Genomic DNA, 14,303 nt, shown 5'->3' on the forward strand with positions numbered 1-14,303 from the left:
AAATATGTGGCAAAAGTTCTATTAATACATATGCCTAAATAGTATACAGCACAGGAGAGTGTTTGAAGTTAAAAAAAAAAAAAAAGTTTCTTCTAAAACTAAAAAACTGTTTTAAAAAATATGGTATACAGGGTGCTAAATTTATTGTTTTGTATTTCTGGTACTTTCTTACAAGTTGATTTTTAGCTGTAAGACATTTGTTGAGAATCTTAGGAATGTAAGAATATATCATTTCTTCACTTGTAAACTACAAATACAATTTAGTTACAAAATAAACTCTCCTGAATTTTGAATCTTATAAAATAAAAGAATCTCAATTAATGATTGACCTAATCCAAGGTCAGTCATTTTTAAAAAGTATTAATGTATATACCTGGCTAATCAGTATTAGTAAATGATAGCAAAGAAAGCTGAATTTTAATTTTAATCTATCTTACAGATAGTAAATCCTTTTTCCTTACAAATAAAAGTCCAATCCTACTGTAAGAAAGTAAACTGTACTTTCTATATATGTCAATGCCTTTAAAATTCTAGCTTCCACTTGGTATATCACCTGTTCTAATATGCTAGGGTACTCCAAAATCTGAAAGGCCTAAATGAGCCTCTTTTTCCTCAGTATTTAGAAATCCAACAGTTTAAAGTTTCTTTGATACCCAGAATGTGAAATGTATAGATGTACCTGAATGTGATAGAGAGAACGGCTGGAAAACACTCTTCAGGATGTTATCCAGGAGAACTTCCCCAACCTAGCAAGGCAGGACACCATTCAAGTCCAGGAAATACAGAGAATACCACAAAGATATTCCTCAAGAAGAGCAACGCCAAGGCACATAATCATCAGATTCACCAGGGTTAAAATGAAGGAGAAAATGCTAAGGGCAGCCAGAGAGAAAGGTCGGGTCACCCACAAAGGGAAGCCCATCAGACTCACAGCAGATCTCTCAGCAGAAACCCTATATGCCAGAAGAGAGTGGGGGCCAATATTCAACAACCTTAAAGAAAATAACTTTCAACCTAGAATTTCATATCCAACCAAACTAAGCTTCATAAGCAAAGGAGAAAGAAATCCTTTAACGAACAAGCAATTGCTGAGACATTTTGTCACCACCAGGCCTGCTTACAAGAGCTCCTGAAAGAAGCAATAAACAAGGAAAGGAATAACCAGTACCAACCACTCCAAAAACATACCAAATGGTAAAGACCATTGACATAATGAAAAAAAATGCACAAATGAACAGGCAAAACATTCAGCTAGCATCAAAATGGCAGGATCAAATTCAGACATAACGATATTAATCTTAAATGTAAATGGGCTAAATGCCCCAGTCAAAAGACACAGACTGGCAAATTGGATAAAAAGTCAAGACCCATCGGTGTGCTGTATTCAGGAAACCCATCCCACGTGCAACGACACACATAGGCTCAAAATAAAGGGATGGGGGAAGATTTATCAAGCAAATGGTGAGCAAAAAAAAGCAGGAGTTGCAATCCTAATCTCTGATAAAATGGACTTTAAACCAACAAAGATCAAAAGAGACAAAGAAGGGCATTACATAATGGTAAAAGAATCAATGTAACAACAAGAGCTAATGATCCTAAATATATACGCACCCAATACAGGAGTACCCAGGTATATAAAGCAAGTTCTTAATGACCTACAAAGAGACTTAGACTCCCAAACAATAATTGTGGGAGAATTTAACACTCCACTGTCAATATTAGACAGATCAACGAGACAGAAAATTAACAAGGATATCCAGGACTTGAACTCAGATCTGGACCAAGTGGACCTAAACAGACATCTACAGAACTCTACACGCCAAATCCAAAGAATATACAATCTTCTCAGCACTGCACTGCACCTACTTTAAAATTGACCACATACTTGTAAGTAAATCACTCTCAGCAAATGCAAAAGAATGGAAATTATAACAAACAGTCTCTCAGACCACATGGCAATCAAATGAGAATTCAGAATTAAGAAACTAACTCAGAATCGCACAGCTTCATGGAAACTGAACTACTGGCTCCTGAATGTCAACTGGATAAACAATGAAATGAAGGCAGAAATAAAGATGTTCTTTGAAACCAACAAGAACAAAGACACAACGTACCAGAATCTCTGGGACACATTTAAAGCAGTGTCCAGAGGGAAATTTATAGCAATAAATGCCCACATGAGAAGGAAGGAAAGATCTAAAATCGACACTCTATCACCAAAATTGAAAGAGCTACAAGAGCAAGATCAAAAAAGCTCAAAAGCTAGCAGAAGACAAGAAATAACTAAGATCAGAGCAGAACTAAAGGAGATAGAGATATAAAATGCCCTCCAAAAAAATCAATAAATCCAGGAGCTGGTTTTTTGAAAAGATCAACAAAACAGACAGACCGCTAGCCAGATTAATAAAAAAGAAAAGGGAGAAGAATCAAATAGATGCAATAAAAAAACAATTAAGGGGCTATCATGACTGATTCCACAGAAATACAAACTACAACCAGAGATTACTGCAAACAACTCTATGCACATAAACCAGTAAACCTGGAAAAAATGGATGTATTCCTGGACACTTGCATCCTCCCAAGCCAAACCAGGAAGAAGTTGAAACCTTGAATAGACCAATAACAAGGGCTGAAGTCGAGGCAGCAATTAATAGCCTACCAAGCAAAAATAGCCCAGGTCCAGATATGTTCACAGCCAAATTCTACCAGACACACAAAGAGGAGCTGGTACCATTCCTTCTGAAACTATTCCAAACAACACAAAAAGAGGGAATCCTTTCCAAATCATTTTATGAGACCAACATCATCCTGATACCAAAACCTAGCAGAGACTCAACAAAAAAAGAAAACTTGAGGCCAATATCCATGATGAACATCGATGCAAAATTCTTCAATAAAATACTGGCAAACCGATTGCAACAGCACATCAAAAAGCTTATCCATCACGATCAAGTAGGCGTCATTCCAGGGATGCAGGGCTGGTTCAACATACGCAAGTCTATAAATGTAATCCACCACATAAACAGAACCAAAGACAAAAACCACATGATTATCTCAATAGAGGCAGAGAAGGCCTTCGACAAAATTCAACAGCGCTTTATGCTAAAAACTCTTAATAAACTAGGTATCGAAGGAACATATCTCAAAACAATAAAAAGCTATTTACAACAAACCTGCAGCCAATATCATACTTAATGGGCAAAATCTGGAAGCATTCCCTTTGAAATCTGACAATAGACAAGGATGCCCTCTCTCACCACTCCTATTCAATATAGTATTGGAAGTTCTAGCCAGAGCAATTAGGTAAGAAAAAAAAAAGGCGGGTATTCAACTAGGAAAAGAGGAAGTCAAATTGTCTCTTTTACAGACCACATGATTGTATACTTAGACGACTCTATCATCTCAATGAAAATCTCCTTAAACTGATAAGCAACTTCAGCAAAGTCTCAGAATACAAAATCAATGTGCAGAAATCACAAGCATTTCTATACACCAATAACAGATTAACAGAGAGCCAAATCATGAGCAAACTCCCATTCACAATTGCTACAAAGAGAATAAAATATCTAGGAATACAACTAATAAAGGAGGTAAAGGACCTCTTTAAGGAGAACTACAAACCACTGCTCAAGGAAATAAGAGAGGACACAAACAGATGGAAAAACATTCCATGCTCACAGTTAGGAATAATCAATATTGTGAAAATGGCCATATTGCCCAAAGTAATTCATACATTCAACGCTATCCCCATCAAGCTACCAATGACCTTCTTCATAGAACTGGAAAAAACCACATTAAACTTCAAATGGAACCAAAAGAGAGCCTGCATAGCCAAGACAATCCTAACAAAAAGAACAAAGCTGGAGGCATCATGCTACCTGATTTCAAACTATACTACAAGGTTACAGTAATCAAAACAGCATGGTACTGGTACCAAAACAGAGATATAGACCAATGGAACAGAACAGAGGCCCTGGAGGCAATGCCACACATCTACAACCATCTGATCTTTGACAAACCTCACAAAAACAAGCAATGGGAAAAGGATTCCCTGTTTAATGAATGGTGTAGGGAAAACTGGCTAGCAGAGTGCAGAAAGCAGAAACTGGACCCCTTCCTGACACCTTACACTAAAAGTAACTCCAGATGGATTAAAGACTTAAACATAAGACCTAACACCATAAAAACCCTGGAAGAAAACCTAGGCAAAACCATTCAGGACATAGGCATAGGCAAGGACTTCATGACTAAAACACCAAAAGCATTGGCAACAAAAGCCAAAATAGACGAATGGAATCTAATTAAATTCCAGAGCCTCTGTACACCAAAAGAAACTATCATCAGAGTGAAATGGCAACCAACAGTATGAGAAAAATTTTTGCAATCTACCCATCTGACAAAGGGCTAATATCCAGAATCTACAAAGAACTAAAACAGATTTACAAGAAAAAAACAAACCCATCCAAAAGTGGCTGAAGGATATGAACAGGCACTTTTCAAAAGAAGACATATATGAAGCCAACAAACATATGAAAAAAATGCTCATCATCACTGATTATTAGAGAAATGCAAATCAAAACCACATTGAGATACCACCTCATGCCAGTTATAATGGCAATCATTAAAAAATCTGGAGACAACAGATGCTGGAGAGGATGTGGAGAAATAGGAACACTTAATTAGTTCAACCATTGTGGAAGACAGTGTGGCGATTCCTCAAGGACCTACAAATAGAAATTCCATTTGACTCAGCAATCGCATTACTGGGTATATACTCAAAGGATTATAAATCATTCTATTATAAAGACACATGCACACATATGTTCATTGCAGCACTGTTTACAATAGCAAAGACCTGGAACCAACCCAAATGCCCATTGACAATAGACTGGACAAGGAAAATGTGGCACATATATACCATGGAATACTATGTAGCCATAAAAAAGAATGAGTTTGTGTCCTTTGCAGGGTCATGGATAAATCTGGAAACCGTGACTCTCGGCAAGCTGACACAAGAACAGAAAATCAAACACCACATGTTCTCACTCATAGGCAGGTGTTGAACAATGAGAACACATGGGCACAGGGAGAGGAGCATCACACATTGGGGTCTGCTGGTGGGGGGGGGAAGGGTGGGACGGCGGGGGGGGGGGGGGGGTAACGGGGGGGGGGGGAGTGGGATAACATGGGGAGAGATGCCAGATGTACGTGATGGGGAGATGGAGGCAGCAAACCACATTGCCATGTGTGTACCTATACAACAATCCTGCATGATCTGGACATGTACCCCAGAACCTAAAGTACAATTAAAAAAAAAAAAGAATATTTCTCAATTAAAATCTTGAATAACATGTTTAACTTAAATCCATCAAGCCTTTAGATATAACTGCCAGTTAACAGAAAACACAGAATATAAAAGAATAAATTAAATGACACTATAAAAGATGCAACCATCCCATTCCAGCAGGTGTGGCAAAAAATTAAAATAAGCAGCAGCAGCAGTAATCATACAAACCCAGAAGGACATTCTGAAGCCTTTAGAGGCTGTGAAGAAAAGATGCAACATATTAGATAATGGTTTAGATAAACCATCCAAAAAAAAGGATAATTTGAGATCAATTGGGATCAAATAAAATGAAACTTTATTAAAATAAAAATTGGAAAGGACTGACTTTAGAAAAAAGGGTTAGAAAATGCTATATACAGGGCCAGGCATGGTGGCTCACACCTGTAATCCAAGCACTTTGGAGGCTAAGGCGGGTGGGTCACCTGAGGTTGGGAATTCAAGACCAGCGTGACCAACACGGTGAAATCCCATCTTTAAAAATATATATAAAAAAAATTAAAAAAATAACAAAAAATAAAAATAAAATAAAATTTAAAAATGCTATATACAGCATAATTTTTATCTTGGTTAAAATATATATATGCATGTGTAACCATGAATATATGTATATTTATGCAGATTTAAAAGATCTAGAAGAAAATACACTAAGTGATTTCTGAGTGTTGAGAATGTGATGTTTTAATTTTCTTTTTAGTTTTGCTAGTCTGTATTTTCTAGTTTTGTATTGTTCACATGTAGTCTTCTAAAATATAAATGGTTATATAAAATAAAAAGGTGTGAAACAAAAACAACCTTAGAACCCAAATAAAGATGATTTTTAGGCCGGACGTGGTGGCTCAAGCCTGTAATCCCAGCACTTTGGGAGGCCGAGGCGGGTGGATCACGAGGTCAAGAGATCGAGACCATCCTGGTCAAAATGGTGAAGCCCCGTCTCTACTAAAAATACAAAAAAAATTAGCTGGGCATGGTGGAGCGTGCCTGTAATCCCAGCTACTCAGGAGGCTGAGGCAGGAGAATTGCCTGAACCCAGGAGGCGGAAGTTGCGGTGAGCCAAGATCGCTCCATTGCACTCCAGCCTGGGTAACAAGAGCGAAACTCCGACTCAAAAAAAAAAAAAAGATGATTCTTAAAAATTCTATCAGATAGATACAAACAGTATGAACTGCTACCATATCAAGTACCCTCAATCACAATGGAATAACTAAGAAATATACACAGTCCTTACATAAGGGCTAATATATCCAATCAATTTAGAAACAACTTAGGAATAACTTAAGAAAAGCAAATTAACAAAACCACTAAAAAGTAAATGAAGTCCAATAGGTCAAACCAGGTATTCTCATCAAAACCTAACTCCGCATACCTGGAAACATGGAAGGCTGAAATATATTTATTTAGGTATTACTTCGCAGACATTAGGTCTCTAAATCTATAGCTTACATTACACACTGTATTTCAACTATCCATTACACATCATTTGGTGTGTAAACAAACACATGCTCCATGAGCACACACAGAGTCACTTACTAAATTGAGATATTTTTAATTGCTGTTTAAAAAAAAAACAGTGAATTATTTCTTATAAGGATTTTAACATACCGCAGCATTCCTGCTCTGAAGCAAAGGCTTTGTATTTCTAATTAAGAGTCTATGATCTGGATCCATAGTATATGGCTTCTTCCTTTTGTCAGTCTTTTCCTTCTGATCATCATCAGATTCATAGAAATTCTTTTCATTGTCTTCTAATTCATCACCCTACAATGAAAGAAATCCAATCCCAAGATTACTTTAGACCTTGAACAATCCACATATTACATAGTCAAAACTTTCTTTTAAACATCTACAATAAGATTTTACTGTACAATACTTCTGTTGAGGCAATTTAAAAATATTACACAAACTAAAAGGCCTTGATTTTTCTCATATTTTGTAACAAGTTACTGTGCTACAGATGATGCTTCTATAATATTACAAAGTAAATTTTTGCTATTAAATCCCGATAGAAATACCTAGTCTCTCAAAAGGAACACATGACCATTAGATTTTAACAAGGCGTATAATATGAGACTATCTAAAATCTGAAAACTATTTCCATATATTGTCAGCCACTCTGTAACTAGATCAGAGTCCAAAAGAAAAAAGAGGAGCATTGTTTGAATAGCAACATAAAAGAAATCACAGTAAAGTTTGACATGTAAAAACCAGAGTTGTTAAGTAGGTCCCTGAGTTGTCAAAAAAATGTCTGTTTGAGATTTACAAATATCCATAGGAGTTGATTCTAGGTTTTTGTTTTGAATTCTTTATCTCTGCCAATAAAATATGCCTATAGGCATTTAGTCCCCAAAACAAACAAACAAAAACCACACAAACACAATAATATCCACATACATCCAATTCAACTACTGTTTAGAGGTAACTTCCATTACCAAATATCTGAAACACACTTTCTGCCTCCAGGAAGATGGGGTAGATGTACTTTCCCCCATCTCTCTCACTAAGTAGATCCAGAAAAGCAGAACATTACGTGTAAAACATATATCCAACAAACATGAAAAGACTTTGAAAAGCAAAAAGGACTGGATAGGAACCTCAAGACCCAAAGAAAGACACACCAGTGAGTTCCCTGGGTTTTCCTTTTATTTCATACATCCACAGCTCAGTGCAGGAGAAACTGGCAACAAATGCAGATGAAAAGAAACCCCCAAAACCACTCTCTCGAGCCAAAGGACCAAGAAAGGGGCAGTCTAGCAAGACAGAAAACTTTTAGAAGTAACTACTCAAGTGCAGCCAACACCAGATAAAAAAGTATGGCCCTACCTCATCACCAGTAAAGGCTGAGATGGTGATCCTACTTCTACCCTTATAAGCCTGTAATGAGATGCCCCAACCACCTCACTGGGTGGCTTCAGAAAAGGCCAAAATTGGATTGAGATTTTCATCTCTACCAAGAGGTAACATGACACTCTCATATTGCCAGTGAAGACCAAGTAAAGAGATTGGACTTCTAAGCCCATCCCTTAGTGACAAGGTGACCTTATTCCTCTGACCGTGATGATGTCAGAGGAGGCCTAGTGGACAGTCAGGACTTGCACACCACACCTAGTAGTAACCAAAGCCAGCACCTCCCACGCCTTTGTGGTTGTCAGGGAAGGACACATGTAGAACAGTACCTTGTATCCCTTCTAGACAGCTATCAGAGAAAGATGGTTGGGGAGCCAGAAATCCCAGACTCCCCTGTGGTAACGATAAGCACAATCCCATGAGCAGGGAATCTGGACTTCTGCTATGACCTGGCAGTAATGAGACAGCACCCACCTCTCTTAATCACTACCCTTCCCTGCTAGAGTGGTATCAAACAAAGCCAGTTAACCTGAAGGTTTAAATAAGATCCAGTCTCAAAGTATCCCAAATGTCCAAGTTTCAATTAAAAAATCACTTATCATTCAAAGAGACAGGAAGATCTCAAACTGAATAAAAATAGGTAACTAGCAAATGCCAACACCAAGATAATAAAGATACTGGAATGATCTGATGATTTCAAAAATAAAAATTAAAAGAAAATGCTTCAATGAGCAATAGAGAACGTCCTGGTAAAAAATAAAAAAATAGAAGGTTTTAGCAAAGAATTATAAAGTCTAGACCAGGCGCAGTGGCTCAAACCTGAAATTCGAGCACTTTGGGAGGTCAAGGTGAGCAGATCACCTGAAGTCAGGAGTTTGAGACCAGCCTGGACAAAATGGTGAAACGCTGTCTCACTGAAAATACAAAATTAGCCCAGCATGCAAAAAGATTGCACCATTGCACTCCAGCCTGGGCAATAAGAGTAAAACTCCATCTAAAAATAAATAAATAAAGTCTAAAGAAAGAAATAGAAGATATAAATAAAGAGAAATAAAAGATGTTATGACTGGCCAATAAAAAAACCAAAACTAAAAACCTAATCCGAATGGGATCAAAAGCAGAGGAAGAGGACAAAAGAAATAATCAGTAAACTGGAACACAGAACAACAAAATTTACCCAATCTGAATAACAAAAATAAAATAGACTAGGGACAAAAGAAAAATCAAAACTAAAAAACACAGTCTCAGGGACCAGTGAAACAACAATAAAACACCTAACATTCCTTTCATCTATTAATAAATCCTGGAAGGAGGGGAGACAGAGGCAAGAGCTGAAAGATAATTCAAAGAAATAATGACTGCAAACTTCTTAAATTTCGCACAGACATAAAACTACGAATTGAGGAAGCTGAATAAACCCTCAACAGGATTAAACCCAAAGGAATCCATAACAACACATATTATAGTAAAACCTCTGAAAACTGAAGACAGAGAAAAAACAAATCTTGAAAGCAGAACAGGAGAAATGACACTTTACCTGTAACAGAAAAACAAGTCAAATGACAGCAGATTTCTCATCAAAAACCATGGAGGACGGAAGAAAGTAGACCAACTGAAGGAGAAGAACTATCAACAGTGAATCTTGTATCTAGCAAAAATATATTTCAGGAATGAAGCGGGAAAAAAATCAAGAGATTTTCAGATGAAGGAGAGCTAGCGTATTTGTCATCAACAGACCTATCCTGAAAGAATGGCTAAAGGAAGCTCTTTTTTTTTTTTTTTTTTTTTAAGACGGGGTTTCACCGTGTTGGTCAGGCTGGTCTTGAACTCCTGACCTCAGGTGATCCGCCTGCCTTGGCCTCCAAAGTGCTTGGATTACAGGTGTAAGCCACCACGCTCGGCCCAAGGAAGCTCTTTAGACAGAAAGGAAATGATAAAAGATGGAATCTTCAAACATTAGGAAGGAAGAAAGAATATGGCAAGTAAAAATATGAGTAAATATAATCATTTGGCCTTCTCCTCTGAGCCTTTTAAATTATATTAGATGGTTGAAGAAAAAGTTATAACACTGATATGGTTCTAAATGTATGTAAAGGACATAGTAAGAAAACTGTATTTATAAACTGTAGAGAAGAAAGAGATGAAAAGGAGGTAAGTGGTTAAAAATTTTGCCATTTGAAGCATAATATGAGGACACTGGTAGACATGCATATTATAATACCTAGAGCAACCACTAAAAAAGTTATACAAAGAGATATATTTATGCTTTCGGAAGCCAAGGTGGAAAGATTACTTACTTAAGGCCAGGAGTTCCAGACCAGCCTGGACAACAGAGCAAGGCCTTGCCTCTACTAAAAGTAAAAAAATTTTAAAACTCAGCCATTCATAGGGGCATGTATCCATAGTCTTAGCTGCTCAGGAGGCTGAGGTGGGAGGATCATTGGAGCCGAAGAGTTTGTGGCTTCAATGAGCTATGATCAAGCCACTTACTGCAGCCTAGGTGACTGAGTGAGATTCTGTCTCTAAAAAGTTTCTGAAAAATAGTTTTTAATAAAAAAGAGATACATTCAAATTAACTGTAGATAAAATGGAATTCTAAAAAATGCTGAAATAACTCGCAGTAAGAGAAATGAAGACTAGAGAGAACAAGCAGAAAACAAAAAATATAACGGGAAGCTTAAGCCTTAAAAATTAATAGATTAAAAGATGAAGGCTGGTAGAGTAGATTAAAACCCATGACTCAACTATATGCTGCCTATAAGAAATTCACTATAAATATAAAGGTAAAGGCAGGTTAAAAGTAAAAGGATGGAAAAATATATAACATGCTAATAGTAATCAGAAAGCAGAATGACTATATTAATATCAGATAAAATACACTTCAGAGCAAAGAAAATTACTACAGAGAAGGACACTATAGAATGACAAAATGGATTATCTACAATGAAGGTTATATACCATATAATTCCACTTATATAACATTCTTGAAAAAACACAATTATGAAAACAGAAAGATTAGTGATTGCCAGGAGTTAAGGGCTGGGAGTAGAGTTAAGCATCTGGAAGAAAGCTGGTTTGGCCATAAAACGGCAAAATGAAGACTCCCTGTGATGGAAATGTTCTGAATTTTGACTGTATCATGTCAATATCCTGGTTGTAATACTGTACTACAGTTTTGCAAGATATTGCCATTAAGGCTTCAATGAGCTATGATCAAGCTACTGTACTCCAGCCTGGGTGACAGAGTGAGACCCAGTCTCTAAAAAATTTCACTGGGGAAAACTGAGTAAACGTTGTACCAGATCTCTCTCAATTATTTCTTACAATTTCATGTGATCTCAATTATCTTTTAAAAAACATTTAATGAAATAAAACTAAGGAGATAAAAATCAGAAAGTCACTTAAAAAGTTTGCTGTATTTATGAATTGTTATACATAACAATAAAGAAAAACATCTAAAATGTTTTAGGTTAATACCATTTAAGAATTTTTCCCTTACCAGGTACCTACAGATTTTACACAATCTTTCCTTAAATCTTGACATAAATATCACTGGAAAACACCTTTCATGAAAAGTAAACTTTTAAGTCTCTTAGAATAGTAAACACATTAGCTCAGTGCTTTTTAAATCCACAGTCAAAAATCTTATAAAAGTATTCACAGAAAACTCACAAAATTTATACTCTTTGAAAACAAAAGTATTTGTATTAACACTTACCTTCAAAATTAAACTAGAAATCACAACATTATCACCTTCCTTTGAATACACAATTCAAAATAAACTAGTTGTCTTTTAGTGCTTAATAAAAAGACTATAATTAAGATATACTCTTACATCAAAGCTGGACTTGAGTGACTATTTCTTTACGGCACTCCAGGCTAAAGCAGTTCTGTTAAGTACACATCAGTAAACCAATAACACACAAATAATTAAACGCTCTAAGCATAAGCACTCACCTACAATCTTATGTCATGGTTAATCAAACAAATGTTCAAACTCTACCTGAAAGTGATACATAATGAAAGTGCTGTGTTAACAAACATAGCACTACTACTAACAAATAAAATCCTCAAAATAGACATAAAAAGCTGCTTTTAATAAACATCTACTCATTCAATTTCTTCCTCATTGTTAATTAACATACTTTATTAGAGTTCAATTACATTATTTTAATGAAAGATGCGTATGTATGGCTTATTTTACTGTACAAATGTTTAAGATTATGACAGTATATTATAATAATAAAACTACAAACCTGCTCAAGTAAATCAAAGAGGCACAAGCAGATGGAAAAGTATTCCATGCTCATGGATACAAAGAATCAACATCATGAAAATGGCCAAACTGCCCAAAGCAATTTATAGATCCAATGCTATTCCCATTAAACTATCACTGACATTCTTCAAAGAACTAGAAAAAAATATTTCAAAATTCACATGGGACCAAAAAAGAGCTCACATAGCCAAGACAATCCTAAGCAAAAAGAACAAAGCTGGAAGCATCATGCTACCTGACTTCAAACTACTACAAGGCCACCGTAACCAAAACAGCATGGTACTGGTACAAAAAAGGCACATAGACCAATGGAACAGAATAAAGAACTCAGAAATAAAACCGCACATCTACAGCCATCTAATCTTCGACAAACCTGACAAAAACAAACAATGGGAAAAGATACCCTATTTAACAAATGGTGCTGGAAGAACTGGCTAGCCATATGTGGAAAATTGAAACTAGAGCCCTTCCTTACACCTTATACAAAAATTAACTCAAGATGGATTAAAGACTTAAACGTAAAACCTAAAACTATAAAAACCCTAGCAGACAGAGAATCTAGGCAATACCATTTAAGACATCAGCATGGGCAAAGGCTTTTATGATGAAATCGCTAAAAGCAATTGCAACAAAAGCAAAAATTGACAAATGGGATCTAATTAAAGAGTTTCTGCACAGTGAACAAAATTATCATCAAAGCAAACAGAAAATCTATAGAACAGGAGAAAATTTTTGCAATCTATTGATCTGACAAAGGGCTAATATCCAGAATCTACAAGAAACTTAACCACATTTACAAGAAACTAACAACTCCATTAAAAAGTGGGCAAATGATATGAACAGACACTTCACAAAAAAAGACGTACATGCAGCCAACAAACATACGAAAAATAGCTCAACATCAATGATTGCTAGAGAAATGCAAACCAAAACCACAATGAGATATCATTTCATACCAGTCAGAATGGCAATTATTAAAAGCTCAAAAAAACAACAGATGTTGGCAAGGCTGTGGAGAAACAGGAATGCTTTTACACTGTTGGTGGGAATAGAAATTAGTACAATCATTGTGGAAGACAATGTGCTTATTCCTCAAATATTCAGAACCGGAAATACTATTTGACCCAGCAATCCCATTACTGGCATACATACCCAAAGGATTACAAATCATTCTACTATAAAAACACATGCATGCATATGTTTACTGTGGCACTATTCACAATAGCAAAGTCAGAGAATCAACCCAAATGCCCATCAATGATAGACTAGATAAAATGTGATGTATATACACCATGGAATACTATGCACCCATAAAAAGGAACAAGATCATGTCCTTTGCAGGGACATGGATGATGCTGGAAGCCATTATTCTCAGCAAACTAACGTGGGAACAGAAAACCAGATACCACACGTTCTCACTTATAAGTGGGAGCTGAACAATGTGAACACATGGACACAGGAGGGGAACATCACTTACTGGGGCCTATGAGGTGAGGGTCAGGGGGCAGAGCATTAGGGAAAAAAGCTAATGCCTGCTGGGCTTAATACCTGGATGACTGATTGATAGGTACAGCAAATCACATGGCACATGTTTACCTATGTAAAAAACCTGCACATTCTGCACATGTACCCCAGAACTTAAAAGAAAAACAATAACTTAAAAAAATTTTTAAGACTCATGTAAATGTTTCTATAGTGTCCTTTATGAACATACCAACATATAGGTTTTGAGTTCATTTCCATAAGAAACGTATTTTTACATGAAGTTTGATTTTAATATACATTTACAAAAATAAGAACACTTTACAGAGGATTACTTGTACTACTGTATGTCTTCAA

The 14,303-nt window shown here is 36.2% G+C and overlaps 1 protein-coding gene across 6 annotated transcripts in view; it reads right to left on the reverse strand.

Annotated features, from left to right (window-relative positions):
- Positions 1-14,303, reverse strand: part of AP3B1 (adaptor related protein complex 3 subunit beta 1) — a 271,317-nt gene that overhangs the window by 153,419 nt on the left and 103,595 nt on the right. For all 6 annotated transcript variants that reach the window (XR_001824965.2, XM_017527703.2, XM_017527701.2 and 3 more), the window contains exon 8: positions 6,947-7,102. Coding sequence is in view for 5 of the 6 variants with exons in the window: in XM_017527703.2 (XP_017383192.1) it covers positions 6,947-7,102 (156 nt within the window). In the remaining variant the exon portion in view is untranslated. The remainder of the gene's footprint in view (positions 1-6,946; positions 7,103-14,303) is intronic.

Source organism: Cebus imitator, unplaced genomic scaffold (genome assembly GCF_001604975.1).
Source record: "Cebus imitator isolate Cc_AM_T3 unplaced genomic scaffold, Cebus_imitator-1.0 Scaffold50, whole genome shotgun sequence".
NCBI lineage: Eukaryota > Metazoa > Chordata > Mammalia > Primates > Cebidae > Cebus > Cebus imitator.